This window comes from Xylona heveae (genome assembly GCF_001619985.1).
Source record: "Xylona heveae TC161 unplaced genomic scaffold L228scaffold_5, whole genome shotgun sequence".
Lineage (NCBI taxonomy): Eukaryota > Fungi > Ascomycota > Xylonomycetes > Xylonales > Xylonaceae > Xylona > Xylona heveae.
The window spans coordinates 1,707,208-1,728,566 of NW_017264197.1; the positions used below are offsets into that span (position 1 = coordinate 1,707,208).

At 47.9% G+C, this 21,359-nt stretch overlaps 5 protein-coding genes across 5 annotated transcripts; 4 read left to right on the plus strand and 1 right to left on the minus strand.

Moving 5' to 3' along the window:
- Positions 1–50: 50 nt before the first annotated feature.
- On the plus strand, positions 51–1,062 carry L228DRAFT_247491 (hypothetical protein). Its single transcript, XM_018332652.1, has one exon. It carries the CDS (start codon positions 429–431, stop codon positions 855–857), a length of 429 nt encoding a protein of 142 aa, XP_018188596.1. The 5' UTR covers positions 51–428; the 3' UTR covers positions 858–1,062.
- A 1,712-nt stretch (positions 1,063–2,774) lies between these two features.
- On the plus strand, positions 2,775–4,506 carry L228DRAFT_142019 (high osmolarity signaling protein SHO1). The gene is made up of 4 exons (XM_018329182.1): positions 2,775–3,165; positions 3,242–3,397; positions 3,474–3,596; positions 3,672–4,506. The coding sequence occupies exons 1-4, from the start codon at positions 3,022–3,024 to the stop codon at positions 4,209–4,211; spliced, it is 963 nt and encodes a 320-aa protein (XP_018188597.1). The 5' UTR covers positions 2,775–3,021; the 3' UTR covers positions 4,212–4,506.
- A 1,302-nt stretch (positions 4,507–5,808) lies between these two features.
- Positions 5,809–14,209, minus strand: L228DRAFT_210519 (beach-domain-containing protein; the record flags this gene model as incomplete). Its single annotated transcript, XM_018329854.1, has 9 exons — positions 5,809–5,856; positions 6,028–6,192; positions 6,262–6,474; positions 6,535–6,840; positions 6,907–7,070; positions 7,123–10,527; positions 10,586–11,069; positions 11,124–11,539; positions 11,596–14,209. 9 exons carry the CDS (start codon positions 14,207–14,209, stop codon positions 5,809–5,811), a joined length of 7,815 nt encoding a protein of 2,604 aa, XP_018188598.1.
- A 1,041-nt stretch (positions 14,210–15,250) lies between these two features.
- On the plus strand, positions 15,251–17,149 carry L228DRAFT_238931 (serine-type endopeptidase-like protein; the record flags this gene model as incomplete). The annotated part of the gene is made up of 3 exons (XM_018331097.1): positions 15,251–15,628; positions 15,900–16,835; positions 16,892–17,149. 3 exons carry the CDS (start codon positions 15,251–15,253, stop codon positions 17,147–17,149), a joined length of 1,572 nt encoding a protein of 523 aa, XP_018188599.1.
- Positions 17,150–17,601: 452 nt separating this feature from the next.
- L228DRAFT_142218 (hypothetical protein) lies at positions 17,602–21,261 on the plus strand. Its single transcript, XM_018329183.1, has one exon. It carries the CDS (start codon positions 17,949–17,951, stop codon positions 20,958–20,960), a length of 3,012 nt encoding a protein of 1,003 aa, XP_018188600.1. The 5' UTR covers positions 17,602–17,948; the 3' UTR covers positions 20,961–21,261.
- The last annotated feature ends 98 nt before the right edge of the window (positions 21,262–21,359 follow it).

Consider the following 21,359-nt stretch of genomic DNA (forward strand, 5'->3'; position numbering starts at 1 on the left):
TTTGACAACCCGAAGATTTGTCCCTTCTAAGTTAATCTTAGCGGGTCAGTGGGGGTTTTTTGTCTATACCTAGATGGGCAAACTGTATCTCTCCGCCGGGGTTTGGTTGTTCATCTGGCCAATTCGTGCCAAGAGATCCTGGGCAGTTTGGACATCGCCATGGAGGAAGATAACCCTTCGCCAGATCTGATGACTCTGGAGACCATTGGTCTCTTAGAGGAGCGTCTCCAGAACCTCTCATATGTCCTCAGTGGAGGCACAGTACCCGCTGCGCGACTTACGGCACACACGGAGGAGAATGGAACTGTCCTTTCCCGCCTGTCGGCGTTGGAGGAAGAGCTTGAAAGACTTTCCTCCAGATCTGGAGTGGTAAGGGATATTCTCAAGCTACGTACGACTCCTTTTCTCTAAATGACCTGTTCCACTCAATGTTAATGAGATGTTCATCTCTAGAGGCTCGACATTCCGATCTTTTCCAAGCATCACCATCAGAAGAAGCCCCGCCCACATTGAGTTATCCGATGCTCCGCCAGATAGTCCTCGCATGTGCAAGCCTCTATGCGACTACTGCTTCACAATTAGCTTCAGTTAGGGACTTGCCGCTTCCCGCTGCAAAGGCTTCCACTTCGATGATTGGTCTTCAACCTCGCATTGACCGCGTGAATGAGGTGCAGATGGAGCAGTTGCAGGAGATTGCACATTTACGACGGAAGAGCGCGGCGCTAATTGAGCGATGGTACAAACTCATGATCTTGGCTGGGAATGAGTGCTGGTCTGACTGGGAGCATCGAACTGCCCAGGTGGAGCGAGAAATCCGCCGGGAAGAAGTTCGCCAGGCTGGAGATGGCGCGATATAAAAGCAACGTGTTCGGCCGACGCATTGCATATTGTTTTTGGCCTATCTAAGGTAGTCTGCAATTCCATGGCTCAATTTTATAAGGTAGTTGTTTCGCAAGCATGGCCAGGCGTTTCGCGGATAGGATGCCCTTATACCAGGTTTAGCGTTCATCGAGCCATTACGGCTCCGAAGGGTTTGGGTTACATTTTACAAGAAAACATGGGAAATTCAATCTTACGGATCCGACAAGGATCTCTCCAAATACTTGTTTAGAATCAAGGTGAAGTCAGCTGACCGTACAGACATCGGTTCGTCAAGTATTTTGACTGAAACCCATCAGTGCTACCCTCTTTAGATGTGCTGGACAGTTTGAATAGGCACTATTCAAACCTTCTAGATCAGACCGGATATCCAGCACTTGGACATGGAAATTGGAAATGCAGTCAATCAATGGACTCAGACTATGGAGGTATTTTGGGGCATATATGACACGATATGTTTAGAGACACAAGATTGACGCAACCGACGGCATGTCGGCATGGTGGGCAACCAGGCCACCAATCAGCGTTTTGATAATTGACGAAAGTTATCGTCTTTCAACCCTGGGGAGAGATGAGTGCTGATCATCAGGCTGTGTCCAAAGATACTGCTGTCAAAAGGGAAGCAGATGATTGCCGACAGGATAATTGGGGAGCTGTGTGGCGCTGGCTGGGTAGCGATAGTCGCATATCACGCGTGGCGCAATAAGAGCGAGGTACTCTTAATAACTTATGCGAGGAGGTTGGACAAAAGAGCGAGGCAAGGGAAAGAATCACGGATAATGGCCTTTCAACTGTTCCCTTTCTTCCTTTTGTTTCTCAGTTCTCAACAACGTGATATTACCTGTTGACGCACACCTCATTCCTAGCTCTCGTCATGTGTTGAATATTGGCCCCTTGCGCGTCAACGCCTCGTGCTTATTGCGATTTTCGCTTTAAAGATTTTTTCTTCCTTTTTTTTTACGGTCGCAAATAACCTCACGCCCGTCGTCCCGATCAGCCACTGACGGTTGAGACCGGGGTGGCCTGGTGGATAGGTTAACCAGTGGACGAGTAACTACAAAGTACTAAGAGAGTCCAAGCCCGTCTCCACCCCCGTACTGTTATACTTACCGTAGTTAAGTCTCCTGCCTACCCGAACTAAATCGGGGGATGAGGCGTCCGGTGTCTGCGCGTCCTCTCAGCGTCAAATGCATCACTACCGTATGTTACTGTGGGTGTGGTGATCAATGCAATTCTATCCTTTCTTGGAGCCCAGCATAGCCCGGTGGCCTTCCCTCCATCGCCTATGAATGACCCAGCATTTTGTTGAAGGTTTATCATTTGTCTGGTCCCTTCTGATCAAAAATTGCTAAGCCTGCCTTTTTATTTTCCTCTCCCGGCTCTCTTTTACTTTCCATCTTACATACGGCCATCGTTCGTACGTGGGTAGTTAAATGAAAAGAAGCGCAGACCTTGTCTGAAACACGCATTCGAACGCTGGTGTCGTTTTCGTGCCCGTCTCAGTTGGGGACCCCTGAAAGTTGCATTCAAACTGGAGAAGTTCTGGCCGCCGCATCCAACCGAAATCGACCTATCATCGCTCCCCACTCCATCCTCTCCCCTACCACCAGACGAAGTTATTTCCCCTTGCCCAGACAGCAACTCCATCCCCCATTTGTCTCAGGATCAACGTCGTCTTCGCATCCTCCAGGCGTATCGATCCTCCGACCATTGTCCTTCTCAGCCCATCGTTAAACCCCTCATTTCGTAGTTCTTTGACGATCCCTTGGATACTATTCTTTCATTCACTACCAGTCTGCCTTTCCAATTCTCTCGTCCATCGTTACGCATCGATAAACCGAATCGTTCCCCAGACTCCATTTCTAATTTCGATGATTCTTGGCCTTTGTCCGTACGACGACATTTTCATAACTGGAATAGGCGCGAATCCAAAGGCTCGACGTCAATAGTCTATCGTTTATTCACTTACGCTCTCTGTCGTGAATCCTCTCATTTGCAGCTAACGGCCTTCAATCGCTGCTTCACGCTCTTTCCAATCGACATCATCATCATCACTCCCTTTTACTCCTGCTCATCACTAAACCTTTCTTCTCTCGCCCTCTGTTCTTCTCCCCTTGGCGGAGCATTCGAAAGCGCTTATCCATGCCCTCCTACGGCTCACTGCAATCGCCCTCTTTCAGCAAAATGAACGCGCTTGACTCCCGGCGGCGGGTGCCCCGTAACAATTTTAGCTTTGCAAACATTCTCGGAGACCCGTTTGCATTGGCAACCATTTCCATTGCGATCGTGAGTAGAATACCGATCCCACACCGGTCTGTTGTGATCAGGCAACCATGCTAATCACAGGTGTTTGGTTCATTAGCTTGCGTGGCTCCTTGCCTTTATCGCTTCCGTTATTTCAGACATTAAACTCAAGTTCCCCAACTTTGGCTGGTGGGCAGTTGTCTACATGTTCTTCTGCATTCTAGGTGTCGCAATAGCGGTGGCATCAGATGCAATCCACACCTATCATGTTGCTGTAAGTGTCTTCGCTACCCTGGGTCGTCCTTTCCGCAGACTTCTTTGATGAACCCTGCTGACCCGCTGGTCTCTAGATTGTTGGTTTCCTCGCGGCCGGGCTGGTCCTGACGTCGTCGGTGGTGAACAACTTGGTCTACTCTCCCGATGCTGGCATGGAAGCCGTAGCTGCTGGACACATTCTGCTCTCCATGATCTCTGTATGTCGGCGCTCTCTTGACTTTCTCCCCAACCTCAACCCTTTACTGCCCCGACCATCGCTAACAACTCCTCAGATTGTCTGGATTTTTTATTTTGGATCTACCCCGCAGGCCACTCACCGTGCCTACGTCGACTCGTTTGCTCTGCACAGAGACCACCATCCCTCCTCTCGCGCCAGCCAGCCCATGTCTCACGCCTTTGGCAACGGCCGTCCCGACACCTCCGTTTCCTCAAACCATGCCCCGCAAATGTACACGTCCGCTCAATTGAGTGGCTTTGAGACGGCGTCTCCGGTCTCAGCTTTCCCTGGCGGCCCGGTTGGTGGCAGCAGTGCTGATCAGCGCAGCTCGTCCCGCTTCGGCATTCCGCAATCCTCTACGCCACCCAGCGGTACCGGCGCGAACAACGAAGGCGATATTTCTGCGCCGACCGAGTACCCCTACCGTGCCAAGGCCATTTACTCTTACGAAGCCAATCCAGAGGATGCCAATGAGATTAGCTTCTCTAAGCACGAGATTCTCGAAGTATCCGACGTCAGTGGCCGCTGGTGGCAGGCAAAGAAGGAGAACGGCGACACTGGAATTGCGCCGTCCAACTATCTCATCTTGCTCTGAACGAATGGTTGAGAGAGTTCGCTGGCACTTGGCGAGATTAAACCCGAGACCGTGTGAGCAACAGAGCATCAAAGCCCTCTGCTTCTGCTCCCTTCTTCATTGCACATGGGCGAAGACACGTCGTTCCAAGTTTACTCTCCATCTGTCCATTTCGCGACTCAGCTCAAAAGTCCCAGCTATTCGCGACAGGACGGGGAGTGTGGCTGGAGCACAACAGGACCTTTCTTCAAAATCAATGTGCAGCTAAATCTCAGGAACCCCCCTGAGTTTTCCATCCATTGCTGATCGCTCCTGCGTCTCCGCCACCTTTTTTAACCAACTCTCCGACTATTCGTCTTCTTTCCCGCCTCGCCTACCTTACCTTTTTCACTCGAACACTTTTAACGCCGATCACGTCTTCCCTTTGTTCCTTCAAATCCAGATTCCCATTATCCTCCGACCTGGTCCTATTATATTCTTTTATTCATCACCGATCCTCTTCATCTGCGTTACCTCTTTGTTATCCGTGTGTTCTGCGATCAAAAAGATACCTAGGTGTTTCGCAACTGCTTACCTTCTCCCGCCCCTCTATTGCCGTGGCTAGCTGTGCTATGCCGGGCTTCCGGGGTTGGATATTATTATTATTATTATTTTCTTTTCATCTAAATCTCCTCGCATCAGAGGGTCTGGTCTGGTGTGGTTCTTTCCTTTCTCATTTCCATCTCCAATTTCCAAAATTTCCCACTTATTTTTCCTCTTCCATATCCCATTTTATTTTCATTCTATTCTACCAAATCTTATCGAGGAGTTTTTCTGCCTAAAAGAGTCAAATTTGAAATCCGTTTAAAAAAAAGTTTTACAAGACTGTCACGCGTAAACTTCGTAAGCTCTACTCAGTGACTTAATGAACTTATTGACTCCGACTTAATTTGTGGAATGCACGTGATATGGGAGTAGAATTATATTTGATAAAGAAACACTAACTTTTCGACAAATATATATTGAGAATCGTCCGGCGGGATGAAAAAAAAAAAGGTCAATGTCATTGATTACATTTCTATATTACTCGACGCTGGTCATCATGCATTGAATCTAACATCTTCGCTAGCATGTAAAGGAGAAGGAGGGGAAATGGTAACCACGCATGACACAAAAAAAAAGAACCTCTAACATAAAATGAAATTAAAAAGAGACCGAGAAAGCGCGCAAGAATGGACGAAAATAGAAAAGGGTTGAAGGAGAAAAAGGCAAAGGAAAAAAGAAAAAAAGGAATATACACGACAAGGGACAAAATATTTACGAAGAGACAAAAAATACAAATAGTGAAGAGCTAACTTAATGTATACGCTATAACATGAGTGCGGTGGAAAGGACATGGACTTTGCGATGAGAGGCCGAAAGGCGTGGACAGTAGAGAAAATGCCAATCAGAGAAGAGAAAAAGAAAAAAAGGTTCGAAAGAACCACAAGCTAAGGAATATTAAAGGATAAAAAAAAAGGCGTTCATTTGGATTCGGTGTATTTGTTCCAGGAAATGCCTGTATTAGAGGGAGGGATAAAAAAAACAAAACTAGTTCAACTCAATCTTCCCTACGACCATAGCGCGAGGATCATTATGGTCATCGGCCCAAGTAGCTTTCCTGGCGTTGGACAATGTCCCATTCGTACTGGGTATTAAAGTGTTAGCTTTGCGATGCCAAAAAGGTCTCTTCCTAAGAAGACACAAAAGGCAAAAGGACGAAAAGGTGAAAAGGTGAAAATGAAAATAAAAGAAAATAAAATAAAGATAAAAAATAAAAAGGGGAAAAAAGTCAATGGGACAACGAAATAAAACTTACCACGCGACCATCTTCATCCCCGGCATATACTGCTTGCGACATGGGCAAAATGGCTGTAATCGCCGCAGAAATATTAAAGCCATCTTCGTTATTGGCATCGACATGATTCAATTGCTTGACGAGATCGAGTACGAATTTGCCATTCCTGATAGTGACTTCCCATACCTATGAACAGTTCAAGGCGTCAGTCTTCCAGAATGCCATATAAAAATGCTAGATGATCGAAATGCGTACCTTTGCAACACCCCACCTGTGACCAGTGAAGATAAGATTCTTTTCCAGCCACTCGCTGCCATTTCCTTCGTAGAATGCGCAAGACAGGATATCATCGTCATCCGATTCGCAAACTTTTTGTTCAAGCATGAGCTCTCCGTTAAGTGTATAGAGACTTGCGTGCTGCCCTGAGCAAAGCAGAATTTGCCCAGTGACATCGTTAATGCGAGCGCACTGAATTTTTGGTGAGCAAAACTCGTGTAAACATTTTTATAAATAGAGAGGGTAGCTTACATCCACATGTTTACCAGTCGCCAGTTTCCGTACAAACTCCAACCGGTTGAGATTCCACAAAATGACTTGGCCGTCACTAGATGCTGAAAGTAGAGCGCTAAAGGAGCGAGAAGCGGCGAGGACGTTGACAGGCGCTCGGTGACCAAATAAAGTCACTTTTGGTTGCAAGTCTACGCTTCTTGATCCAGATATAACTAGCCAGACGGAGATGGTACAATCCATGCCAGCAGTGATAAGGGTTCTCGAATCGGCAAATTGAGCACAGGAAAGCTGGCCCTGATGGAGATGCTCAAAGAGCCCAATAAGCTATAAATAATGTTAGCAAAATTCTTCACAGCGAGGTTCATGCTGTAATTAGACAACATGATGTACCTTTTTACTATCCGTAGAAAAGAATCTGACACTCTCGTCGGAGAAGCCCCACTCCATGTACCGATCATAGTTTGGTGGCACGTTCAGCCGAAATGCCGCTGAGCACAGCAGGCGATCGTGCTTCGGTGAGAATAGAAGTGAAGCCACTCGTTCATTGCTCTCTGCTGACTGATTAGACAAATCAAACTTTACGTGTAGGGATCGGCCAATCTTTACCTAGCAGCGGAAATGGAAGCCTGGTCAAGGACGCGGCCGTAGCCTCAAGCTTTTTTGGCTGTCGTGAAAGGTCTTCTCGTTGTGGATGTGGTTTTCTGAAAACCTGATGAGGAGTTTGTCCAAAGTTGTGAATGATGCCAATGGTAGCAAGCCGTTCCAATGGGTCTTCAATATTGTCCAAGTCCTTTGCGCCCCGATAAGAAAGATGGTGAAACACATTAGTGGCTTCCAGCGCCGCTTCACCCTGCTGCTTGAAGCCAAAGACAAGGTCGATCCACTGATGTAGGTGCTCACTGACATAAGAGCTCTCTAAGGCTTCCCTGTGCTTGGCGATAAATATCTTTGGGTCGCCTTTGGCCCATGGCGGAAGAGCAACCAGATTTATGGGCTCATTTGAACCTTGCCTTAGTCCCAGGTCAAACTTGTTCGGGTTGGTAAGAAATTCCGGCAGGTAGAAAAATTCGGGAATAAGTTCCCTGACGTCGGTCATGTTATCCCTGGACGCAGAACTCCAGGCCCGCTCAATTGAATAAAAAAGCCGATCTGCATGGTCAAAATTGCCGCCTTGAAGAAGCAAATAGGACTGAACAAAAGGCGGAAGACGAATCAGATATGACGTGACAATCATTGCGGAAGAGTAATGCGTTCCATAATGAAAAGCAGGAGAATCCTGGTCCCCCATTTCGGCAAAAGATGCATACCGATCTCGAAACTCGGCTTCGCGTTCCGCACTTTGTGCACCCATTGGTTTAGACAAATCTCTGAAGCTTCGAGGGTTATTCAAGTCCAACTCCTCGCTTGTATAATCGGCCAAAATCCAGGGGAAGACGGGATATTGCGTAAGGTCGTTAAAAGTCCGCCCGGCCATGGTGTTCACAAGCATCAAATAATGGAAATTGGAAATTTCTCCCTTCATCCATTTTCTTGTTGCAGGAAGATATGAGTTTGACGCGAAAACATTGGCAAATTTAGATCCCAACGTCTGAGGAACATCTTCTGGGCTTTTCAACGCTTCAATCCGCCAAGAATCTTCTGGATGAGGTGATGGCGCGTTTCCGATGACGTGCGGAGCCCTTGAAATAAGTTTAGAGTAAACCTCGTCTCTCAAAGAAAGAGATACAGTGGTCAGTAGATAGCTCCGGCCATCTCTAAAGAAGACCTCAATTGCAACGTCACGGAAAAGGAATCGTCGTTTCGAAATACTGATGACATCTGACCAGTTCCAATCCCGAGATTCATGGTCTCTTGTATTTCGCGGTCTGTTCTCACCAGGATTCCGGCCAGAGATCATTTGAAGATACGGATCACGTTCCTCGTTTGGAGCTTGCCAGGCGTTTACAATCTCTCCGTCCGACCGTTGAAAGAAGTTGTCCAATAGGTAAAGATAGTTCTTGCCAATGATCAAAAGGCCTTCGCAAGCTTCCAAGCCAACAATTCGAGATACATTGTAGACCAATTGGACTTGATCTCCACGCTGCAGGCTTCTCATAACTTTACGGTTCTTGTCTTCGTACCCCCCATCCTCGTCTTTTGGGTCATCAATAATCTCAAATGCTTCGTCGCCATCTTCCTGTCCTTGGCTGAGCTCGCTGAAGGCCCGAGCTCTTCGACCATTGAGTGTTGGTGTTCCGGGCGAAGTTGGAGTCAAAGACTTGCTCCTGCTGCCGCTGATATCAATGGGCGTTTCGGAATCAGCTCTAGGTCTTGCCCTTAGAGTCATGGTTGATTGTTTCCTCTTCGGTCGGAAATCCTGCTGATAGTTTGAAGTATCGGGCACCAATCGAAGACGCATACGGTTCCGCCCTTCAGTCTGATCTAGCTGCCACTTTTGTGCATTGCCGGCGTCAAGTAAGCCGCATGGCCGGCGCAGGTCCCTGTCGAGTCGATTGAAAGTAGAGGTTAAGAATGCGAAATCGTCTTGTTGGTCCTGTAATGCACGCTGGTGCTTCAAATGTTCAGAGGCATAAATGTTTGCCATCCAATGATTTCGAGCAATACCATGCTTATGCAATATATCATCATCAGCAAGCTCCTCGGATATCCACATGCGAAGTCTCTCTCTTCTCCTGCTAATCCTTGTCTTTGCTGTTTCTTCAGTCCTCCGGTTCTCATCCTGCACAAAACATTCCCATGATTTCGACATTGCTCCAAAGAAAAACGCATCAAGGTCCTCGCGGTGATTATCGACCCATGAAATAAAGGTTTCGTTGTCGAGCTCCGTTAGCTTCCTGAATCCAGAAGAAAGATACTTCTGGTCAGCCGTAGTAGCTTGATTGAAAACTAGAGAAGTCTCGTTAGGTTTCTGGACTAGAAGTATACGCCAAAGATTTGCCGCCGACAAGCGAATATTCTCCTCATCACGTATCAATTTCGTGTAGAGAAGATAGCAGATGAGCCGTAGAAAGTCGCCTTCCGTATTTTCGGGCGACAGAATGATGGTTTGCCAATACATCATCTTGTCAAGAAAGGATACTACCTCTTCCTCGGAGTCCGTATCATCCAACTCCGAGAGACGTAGCAGTACAACCCGGAGAAATACGGCTCTGATTCCCCCGATGGCTTGACTACAAAGGCGTACGCCTTTTGTTTGTCCCACGTCTGGTCGTTGTAGATATTCCAGGACTGTGCCTGCAAATTCTAGTAACGGTTCAGCTCCGCTAAGAAACCAGCCTTCGAAGACTGCTTCCCCCAAGTGAGCTGAAAGCCGGTACAAATTGTTAATCACTCTTGGCTCCCAAAGAAGACTTCTATTGAGCTGTAAGTGATTGTTTAATTGGGAGAGTGTGTTTCGGAGTATGTATGACTCGAAGTAAGCCTGATGCTCCTGAAAGCCAGGAGGAACTCTCAAAAACAATCCGAATCCCGGAAATTCTTTCCGTTCCAGAACCTGCTCCATGAAGACGGCCGTAACCAACTCCATTAAGCTTTCCACAATGGTGTTGCTTACGTTCAAAGTTATTGACTGTGACGTTTTCGGAGACATGACAGGATTTAGTCTTGCAGAGGAGGGACTGTGTTGTTTTTGATGTGATGTAACCAGGACGAAAGACGAACCTCGCCGCAGCGGATAGGCTCGTTGAAGGTTAGGACTTGGTGGCGAAGTAACATTCATTGTCCGGACGATAGGAGATGGTTGTGATTCAATTCGAGAAATTGGGCGGATCACTACATCGCCGCCATCAAAAGTCAAGGCAGAACCTCGAGAATTCAGTTCAGTTTCCGCGCTGACTGTATCAGAGCTGACAATGACCGGATAAAGAACAAACAACATTTCCTGGATATAATTCGAATTTGCCGCAAATTGCCGAAAGCTTGGAGATTTGTTATGAATATCGGCCAGAAAGTGGATTACCGTATGCAGAATGATAGCTCTACGGTCTACATTGAAGTCAAACGGTTTTCGTGCTAGAAAGATGTCAGTAATTTCTTTTCGCCAAGTAGGGAAGAATTTGCAGCATCTCACATGAAGAAAGCTCGGTATTGTAATCCATAGAGGGGCGTCGCGCGTGCTCCACGTTCATCCCAGTGTGAGTAAGCATCGTCTCATTTGCGGAAGAGACATTCTGCGGAGCAGTTGCAGATGAACCAGAATCTTGTACAATCTCTTTCACTCCTCTCTGTATCATAGAGGTTATCACGGGTAGGACCTCCGGATAGATAACCTGTGTATTCGGACCGAAGATATCAAGAAGACTATACAAATCGAATGACCTGCCAAATTCTATCTTCCCAACGTCATGGTTGAAAAGTAGTGCAAAGCATATGGGCCAAATTGTCGGTATATTCCACCAACGCTTCAGTCTATGTCGCATAATGACAAAGCCTCCAGACTTATCGGCGAACTTTTTCACATAACTAGCTCCGTGAATAGTGAGGAGCCGACTCAATATCTTTGCGCCTAGAAGAACGACACGAGGCTCATCCTCAGCAAGAAGAAAAAGAAGCCACTGCGATCTTTTTTAGCAGTTGAACAGGGAATATCGACCTTGGTATAAACGTACCTTATTTGTTACAGTTCTAGCAAACTTTTTGATCAGTACAGTGCCGTCTTCGTTGCAGAGTAAGTCGGCATAAACTTCTAAAATCCTTATTCCCAGCTGCATACGTGATAGATCCTGTGTCTCAGTCGGGGCACTTGGTTGAGCGGATTGACTCAAAGAACCATGTGAAGAAGCTGTGCGAAGTGTTCTTTTTGTAGAATTCTGGCGTAAAGGCATGGTGGCCTTTCTTGTCCAGGTTCTTGGAGTAATGCTTTCTGATTTGTGGAGAGCATACGTGATGAACAGAGCAAGGGATCGAAGAACTTCTGCTGAGAGACAGGACGAGACAAGAAATTTGAAAGCAGCCAGGAAATCTTCCGTTACTGCACTTGGAAAAGTCGATGTCTTCATTGCCTCTAGTAATTTCTTAACGATTCCTGCAGAACAGTTCAGCAACACTGTAATAGATCACATTCCGTCTCAGGTGTCTTACTCATGCGGGATAGCCGTTTCAAATTAAAGTGCCGATACTTGCTTTGGACTCCAAACGTAACAAACTGGTTATAATAGAGTTTTTGGGTGTCACAGCCAGTCTTTCTCCAAAGATCAAGATCGACTAGCAAAACACGATAGGCAAGTGGGTTGTTTATTATAGACTCGGAAGGATCAGTGCGATCGTAACCCACAAAATCAAGGATCAAACTCAACAATCCGGAACTGAGACGCTCATGGGTCGTGGAATCGTCGGTGTCAAAGGTAACAGGATTTGCTGAACCCATCGTCATTCCCCCGCCGAGCTTCCCACGCAGGATAGCACCGAGAATCCCAAAGCCATTTTCACGCTCCACTGCCTCACTATTTCTCCAGTTGTCTTTAACAGTTTCAAAGAAAATTCTTACAGCCAGGAGGAGGTCACTCGGGGTCGCTGCGTTCTCAATAAGCTTGAGACCCACAGAACAGCATCCACTTAGGCGCCAGCTATCGTTGTCGAGAGATTCCGGAATGACCACGGCCGGTTCGCCTGTAAGTATCGCCACGCCATTAGACAGTGTCAGCGCATCGTTGATTGCTGGTATGGCGCCGTTTATAACAATCGGATTGCCCCCTGCGCGTGTCAATTGTTGCAAGCTCCTGCCAGCTTGTTTCGATAGTCCAGCAATGATTTGGGGCTTATTTAGATGGTTTTGGTCACCACATAATACAGCCACGGGAGAGATATTAAATAAGATTTGTGACTCTGGTAAAAGAGTGCTTGCTTTGGATCGAATCGCTGCGACTATGTCTGATCTGTCTTCCTTTCCTGGGTGTCTCGATTCATTCAGCATGTTGAGCTTAGCTGACGCATCATATGTCTGAAAAGAGCCCAAGCAATCTTGGAAATTGCCGCTATAACGAGGACCAAGCTGATAATATACAGCGATGAGGTCATCACTAAGGGCATCATTGAAGAGATGCGAACTCGCCAGAGACCACTTGGAAGAGACAAGCCCGCGACCAATATTGCTTGAGAGATCCTGTGGCGTTCCCAGAAACACTTGTACTGGGTTGTGTCTGCTGCTTGAGGTCAAGGAAGCGAAACTTTCGGTGCTTGTGTTCAGAGCTGGTGGAATACAAGGGTAGTGGCTTCTAACTTGCTCCGTAAACTTGCCGTTAACATAGAGAGAAGCGCGACTTGAAGAGGCAGATCGAGGTCTTCTATGGACCACAGCAATATGGTACCAAACGCCCTGCTCGAAGATTGTTGACTTAAAACGTACACTCGGCCTAGTGGATCTAATGGAAGTCTGTAGGATCAGATTTCGTGTGTCTTTCTCAAGATAAATCAATACAAAACAGGTTTGACTGGTGTCAAATGCCCCAAACACAGTTGTATGTGATTCGGAGTCAAAGGTATCGACCCTTAGCCACGCAGTGAATGTATAGCCAGCACTAGGAGAAATCGGAGGAAAATTTCGACCAAGATCAGGCAACTCCACCGAGGAATGCCCATGTAAGGATAAGTCGAAATGGATGAGAGGAGGGGCCCGAGAAACACGGACGGATTGCAGAAGAAATTCAGCTACCTCCGGAGAATGAATGGCATTTTTGAATAGGAACTGGCTGTCCTGCAACTTGTTCACGCCCAAGCCCGCCAATGTTACAGCCAGTGATCGTAGTGTGTCGGCTTCAACAGGATGTAGAGACTTGTCAAATAAATGCGGAATGATAGAGCTGAGAATCCTCGTTGAGTGCAAAGCTGCTAGGTTGTGGAAGGATGATTCCGCAATCCATCTGAGCGCTGCCACAAGAGCAAGTGAGGTTATGTTAGGTTCTTGCGTCTCTCTGGGGGCGCGTGGAAAGGCAAGCCAGAAATTGAGTACAATTGCAACCATCTCTGGATTTTGGATAGATGTGAAAGCGCCGAAGAAATCTTTCGCTTGCTCCTCGACCACAGACCGGTAATTGCTTCTGCGGGGGCCAACTTTCTCATCAGATCCGCTGGCCTCATTATCCGCGAGCTCCTGTGCTCCTGTTTCAAAAGGACCTCTCAAGTTGAAAATGCTTTCGAAATACTTTTTAGGGGTATCATCTCCAAATGCAAACGCTAGAAGGACGGCAAAAATCTTTCCCTGATCGGCAAGCACATGTTCTATATCTGTGGTACCGCCAATTCCTGTACTGGCAAGCACCTGCTCCAAGCTTGCCCAACCGCCAACTTTGTTTCTGAAGTATCGCCGGTTTCCCCAGTGATGCTCGAGCGCATCGGACAAAGTACGGAGTGCTTCATCAAGAAGCTCAAAGAAGTCCGTGCGCTGAGTGTTCGATAGTTTCTGAGTGTCGTAAAATCCAGAAAGTGAGCGGATGGCTTCAAGAACAGCCTCGAAGCCATGAAGATGCCGAAAGGCGTCTTGAGCCTGGCCGGGATACGCAACTTTGCGAAGCTGTTGACGAACTTGACGGATTTTATCAATCTTTGTACGAAGATCAGTCACAGATGGGTGGACATGTTCCCTCGAATCGGTGTTCAAGGCCTCAACTGCGGGCCGCAGCTCCGCAATGACTGGCGCAATGGAAGCTGACGCGGACACAGCGGTAGATGACCGATGGCGGCTGGCTACACTCGTCATGGCCACTAACCCGCAGAGTCTTCAAATAAAGCATGAATGCTCTCTCAGCAACATCGATGATTGTCAAGGAGGTAGGTACTCTAAGCTACCGAGTATAATCCGCGGTCTCGCCTTAATGATGTTAGATATCTGATTCATAGGAAGTGATTCGTCAACGGCAACGCTACTCAGTCAAAATTTTAGAACAGTAAGTATTCTGCCCGTCTCAAGACAATCAATATCATCTTCGTACAATCCAACTTCGCGGCCAATAACGTTTCCCGGGCCGGTGAGTTGTTTTGCTTCAAGGCAGCATGGCCGGAGCTGATCTGCTGAGTCAGCTATTACGTCGATAAGATTTCGGTAGACGGATAGAGTGTTCAGCGCAGTTCAGGGCCACTAAAGTGTTGAGCGACTTAAGGTCCTCCGTAGGGTTCCTAGAGTGGTACGTATCCGCATAGGGCGAGAGGCAGGCAGCAATCGGCGCCCCACCGCACGGTTATCGCCCCTACCAAAGTAGAGAGCAACAAGTTAAACTCAGGTAGGTAGAGTACGACTTGTCCCTGCCGGACAGTTATTGTAGTCCAGCCAACTTTCGAGGACACGCAGCAGGGTGGAGGCGATGTGCACAGTCCAGACAGGGGGGTACTGCATACTCCGGCTATACTGCGGAGTCTAAGCGGTATGATGTAGGAAACATCCGTACAGCCAAGGTAAATGCGTACATGAGTCCGTATCAGCACACACTCCGATTTGCCGATAAGAGTACGGAAGCGGGTTAGCTCAGGGCGGTTCCGGGTTAGTGGCGGACGGGGAACTCATTGTATCATGAGGCAGCCGTAGCACACGACCAGCAAGCTCACCTCCATTACCTTACCCTGCCTACCTTATCTAAACCAACTTGACCGAGTGACCAACCTCCATCCTTCCTTAACTTCTCCTCATCCCTCTCTCTCTCTCTCTTCATCCTCTCTTGCTCTCGCTGCGCATCTCTCAACCGTTCTCTTGAATCTTTCTTCTCTTTTCTTCATCTTTGTTGTGTCGTCATTCAACAGCTTCACCATGAGGAGTTTCCTCACTCTTTCGTTGTTGCCGCTGATTGCGTCAGCCTCACCAGTGCTCAACGTTGGCACCATTCACAACGAGGCTGCTCCTATCCTTTCTTCATCTCAAGCAAATGAGGTGCCAGACTCATACATCGTTGTATTCAAGAAGCATGTCTCGCATACTTCCGCAGCTGCTCACCATGACTGGGTGCAAGACATTCACCTCTCGAGCGAGGATGCCAGGACCGAGCTCCGCAAGCGGTCTCAGACTCCTTTCACAAGCTCTGTGTTTGAGGGTCTGAAGCATACCTACAATATTGGCAATGGTGCCCTTCTAGGTTACTCTGGACACTTCGATGAGAATGTCATTGAACAAGTCCGCAAGCACCCTGATGTGAGTCACTTTTTGGGATATAGCTCAAGTCATCTCCAGCACTCCCCTCCATCCCACTCCAATCATACTACAAGCTCCCTTCTTCCCGTCCTTCTCTATTCGTCCCTCTCCGGCCCGCCATTACTTCTTCTGGAGTTCGCTGTGGCGCAGCATAGGCGGCTGCTCCCTACCTTAGGCGTGACCAAAGCACCAAATGAGCATTTGCCACCCCCCTCCCCCTTCCATACATCTTCCGCTTCAATTAGCTTTGGCTAACGATGTGGATCTTTAGGTTGACTACATTGAGAGAGATGCCGAGGTTCACACTATGGGGGGTTCTCTCGAGAAAAATGCTCCTTGGGGTCTTGCTCGTATCTCCCACCGTGACAGCTTAAGCTTCGGTACCTTTAACAAGTACCTCTATTCCGAAGACGGCGGTGAGGGTGTCGATGTCTATATCATTGACACTGGCACCAACGTTGACCACGTCGACTTTGAGGGTCGTGCGGCTTGGGGCAAGACAATCCCTGTCAACGATGCCGATGAAGATGGTAACGGTCACGGTACTCACTGCTCCGGCACAGTTGCCGGCAAGAAGTTTGGTGTTGCCAAGAAGGCCAACGTCATCGCCGTTAAGGTTCTGCGCTCAAATGGCTCAGGTACCATGTCAGACGTTGTCAAGGGTGTCGAGTACGCTGCTGAAAGCCATATCAAGAAGGTAGAAGCCGCCAAGGGTGGTAAGAGCAAGAAGTTCAAGGGCAGTGCCGCCAACATGAGTTTGGGTGGCGGAAAGTCTGTAACCTTGGACCTTGCTGTCAACGCCGCGGTTGACGCTGGCATCCACTTTGCCGTTGCTGCTGGTAACGACAATGCTGACTCCTGCAATTATTCCCCTGCTGCCGCCGAGAAGGCTGTTACTGTCGGCGCTTCAACCCTTGCTGATGAGCGTGCCTACTTCTCCAACTATGGAAAGTGCAATGACATCTTTGCTCCTGGTTTGAACATTCAATCTACCTGGATTGGCAGCAAGTACGCCGTCAACACCATCTCTGGAACCTCGATGGCTTCTCCCCACATTGCTGGCCTCTTGGCCTACTTCCTTTCACTCCAGCCCTCTAAGGACTCTGCCTATGCTGTTGCGGACATTACTCCCAAGAAACTCAAGGCCAACCTCATCAGCATTGCAACCGAGGGTGCTCTGGCCGATGTGCCTAGCAACACCAAGAACGTGCGTTTTATCTGCTTTACTTCCCTTTCTCTCAACCTAGCTAACTTGTTCATTAGATTCTTGCCTGGAATGGAGGCGGCTCCTCTAACTACACTGAAATCGTTGAGGAGGGTGGCTACCTGGCCAAGACCAAGGACACCAACACTGTTCTAATCCCTACCGCTGAGATTGAGGCGGAGCTGGTCTCTGCTGGACACAAGGTTGTCTCTGGCTCTGAGAAGCTTGCTGACAAGGCCGAGAAGCTCTCTGAGAAGATCGAGGAGTTGGTTGCCAAAGAGCTTAAGGGAATTTTTGAGGAGCTTCGAGCTGACTAAATGCGGTCGGCGGTGTTCTGTATAAATGGGGCAATTGGTGCATCTGCGATTCGGCTCGCTGAACTCATTCAACTTATGAATGTGCTTCTGGTATACTCATTACATGGAGAACGGTGAAGCGTCCTCATGGCCTGTCTTTTTGTTTATGTCTTGTTTGGGTTTTTCGTTCGCTGGTCTGCTACATCATCGTTTGAGAGGAGGGATAGGGATTCGTTTATTATAGTTACTGCGCTCTCTGCATAAGTAGACCAAGTGCACGTCTTTCAAATTTTATGCCAATAATTGATCTTTTTCTCCAATGCTCTGGGCTTTCAGTGTCTATCCAAATCAAAGTCTTTTATAACCCGTCGCCATCTGTTTTCTTCAACTCTCCTTGGTGGACAAAGCCCTCAGCGTCCTTCACGAAAGCGAGACCGACGCGGTTTAACGTGACTCACAAGCAAGTAAGTCTTCCTTTAACATCTGAATGGCGACGATTGGTTGCATGACGAAACTCAACTAACGCACCAAAGACAAACAATCGATGTCGGAGACACTTTCCCAGGTTGCTTCAATTTATGTCGCTCCTGCTCTTCGCAGCTACATTGTTGACGGAACTCACCATATAAGGAAATAACGACCCAATCCGCCTCAGAGTACTAACCCGCCAGGATGACGTCTACCTAGGGTGATCTTTTCCTTTCGAATACGCACTTGTTGTTATAATAATATACGGATACATGACATCAGTATGGCTTGTTTGGTGAGAGCATTACTTCGTACGATAGCATGTTCTTGATGATATTTTAAAACTGCAAAGATGCATTCTAGACAATCTCGCAGAATATCTTCTCGCATGACGAGAACCAAATCCATGTCTTCAGTTTCCACACGGCAGCACTCTATCCCTGGAAACAACAGCGCGGAGGCAAATTCTCCCAAGGGTCAAGCACTAGCAGCGGCTACACGCGCCTTCAGTCGCAGTAATGGCCCTGGGCGGGAGATGAGAGCGACTAATGAGCTCCCAGGAAGGCAGAATTCAAGAAAAACAAGAGCTACAAGTCACTTCCATCCATTAGCACGCAAGAAAAGCTCCCGTTTATCCTCACTTTCTCAGAGTCATCTACGCTTTGGAAAGCGCGGTGCTTCCGGTTCGTCTTTTGAAAAACGCAGGGCTTCTCGAACTTCATTCAAATTCGCAGAATCTTCCCAGAACCATTCCAGTAAGGCTAAAGACCGTCACCTAACCGAGTCGGCTTTCGACGCTCAGGAGGCTTTTGAAAACAGCCTTGGTTCATTGCCTTCTTCGTATCGTCGAGTGAGAAAAGCAAAATCTGCATACATTTTCAGGAGCACTGGGTCTAGAGATTGCTCCAAGGTAAATGGCCACGAGATCTCGCGGGACTTTTCCAAATATAAGCCTGCCAGTTCGCAGCCCGTGCTTAGGGATAGCAGATCTACGCCAGCGCTGCGCCATTCCAGATCTCAGTCAAACGAATATCGTGGGGAGAGCCAACATGAAGATGCCGTCATCAGATTAGCACGGGAACGGTATCTAAAGGACTTGGAAACTCAGAGAATGAAGCCGCGGTCATCGTCGCTTTTCTCTGTTCTTTTACGGAAGCCCTCCGAGCTTGCTCAGGAGAATATCAGCGGACCCGTAACTGAAAATAGATCTGGAATGGGATCACTGGAAGATCGTTATTATACTACCGCAGCAAATAGCGTAGGCGTTACGCATCGCGCTCAAGTAATCTCGTCCAGTATCAGAACGAGTTTCAAACGCGTCTTCCGCCGTAGTCGTGCCAAACAAGTTCCGAGGCAGCATGTTTCTAGCGATCGTCCCTATTTTAAGGATTATATGCCCTCGAGCTCTGAGTTTCATGAGCATTACCGGAATGTCCCTTTGCCGGATAGACATACCCTTTCGAGCATGCATTCACGAGAAGCACTCCTCCCCGAACAATCGAATCGAGATTCGCGTTATGGGTCTTACAGTATTCGAAGTTCTCAAACTCAAGGCACATGGAGCAACCTGAGATCTCGTGTCACAAGCTGGTCGAGCTCCTCCGTTGACGACGATACCACTCTCCGGCTTGCAAACGATGTGAAACGACTTTCTGTCATCGATGAGGATGGCGGCCCGTATCATTCATCGTCATCAACCGGACACAAGAACGTTGAGCGTGGGCTTTCAGTCTTTCAATATCCAATGTACGATATTGAGGACAGTTCAAAGCCTAAGATCCCCAGTACGAGGCGCCTATATTCGGCATTGATGAAAAGGCTCGACAATAGCAGTCAGAGATATAAACGAATTCAGAATTTTCCTGCTATTGACGGGAATCATTCCAGAGAGCCTTTCGATAGTCTTGGGATTCCACGGAGAGTAAACACTGACTTTAGCCAGCGGACATTTCAGACTATTCGACGTGTTCAAACGATGCCTGAGACGGAGAATCTACATCCGGAAAAGTCAGTATCGTTTCCGCAACTTCGGTATGTATATGATGACAATGAGAAACCGGACTTTAGATCATCCGGAAATCATTCAAGTAGCGCAGGTGTCTATGTGCGGCAGACGTTGGGACATTCACCGCGGAAGACCCAACACGGGCAACCGCTGCGTGAAATAAGATCTTCTTTCTACCCTCATTCGTCGGAGAGTAGAATGGTATCTCCAAGTCCTTTCAACCGCGCCAGAGCCGATCAGCGTATTAGTCGAGATAGTTCGGGGATTGTGATCCAGAAACGCGCGGGCTGCACCCATTTGGAGCCTATTTCCATTCATCCTTCAGAAAGTGTTGCAGAATCAATGAGTATATACTCGAGGACAACGGGTGGGAAGTCGCCACTACCGGATGATCACGACAATCCTAAGGTTTTTGAGGCTGGAACTGCTACCATCATCCAGTCACCACAAACAAAATCGTTGAAAACTTTCCCCTCACTTCGAGTTTCATCTGATAAATCGAATCAAGAGTGGCAAGCGTGGATGTCCTCCGAGGTCGCGAAATTGGAGACCTTGGACACTGACAAGATTCGTCTGATCTCTGATCCCGAACGACGCAAGGGCCATCGACGTGAACATGCCCAGATCGAGGAAGACACGGAAATTGCTAACCCGGAAGGATCAGAGACCAAATCTATCCCATTACCCGGTCTTATATCTTCCTCAGCTCCTCTTTTGTCCGACAAGTTAACTGATCGCTTGCCTTCAGGGGGTGTCGATAGGCATCGTCCTCTAACAGTCAGGTCTTCGTCTCAGACCAACGTCGAGCCTAAACGGCAGGGATCCCTACGGAATAGCCCCGCGCGTGAACTTAGTCCTCGAAAACCTTCTGCAAATGAAAATGAAAATCCGTCTGTGTCGCCATTGAAGTCTAAACAAGCTAGTCAACTCGATGCGATCTCTAAGTCATTGTCATTTACTCCCGGTTCCTCTGGTCAAATATCGAGCTTGCCAGCGGGCAATAGGGATATCTCTCGTGGCTCGATCGAAATTCCCGTAAAGGTAAACAGCAGTTCGCCCAAGTCGCAAGAGAATGCCAATAGACGTACGCGATACAGCCCGGGTAGGACCAGACGCAGCCCTTACGCTGGTGGCCCGTCGGCGGGGCGCTTGAAGCAATCAATGCTCGAGCCTTTCGAGCCGTCAGGCCAGCAACTGCAACGCGCAGTTTTCTCAGGCCAAGGACGAGGAGAAAATGTCGATCCAGTAGAAAGCTCCGCAGCTACGGGCAGTCAAGCCATGGTTGAAAATTTCCTTCGCACTCGACGTATCAACATGGAGGACAGGGTTTCTGAGGAGGATAACAGTGCGTTCCTTTGAGACTAAAAATTGACTCAACCAAGGCGCTGTGGTATTGTAGTTTTATTTTTGATAATGCTGGAGCGACCCTATGTTATTGTTCTGCTATTATCACCATTTTTATCTTTGCCCGTTCAGCCTAGTCTCGGAAGATACTTTTCATGTCTTTCTTCCGATTCACAGTCACTACTGCAAGCTTATTCCCTGCTGTTGAAGGGCATTGGGTAGATTATCTGGCATTTGTCTGATTGAGAGAATCCTCTAGAGTATTGTTAGGCATAATTCACAAATCAAATCAGCGGCAATGATTATAATGACAATACTAAATTCATCGTAACCACTTGGTTGATTTTTGATTAATTGGCGGGCTTGTCAACGAAGCATGACGCGCTCAGAGTTGGAGCGGCGTTGGCCCGTTCG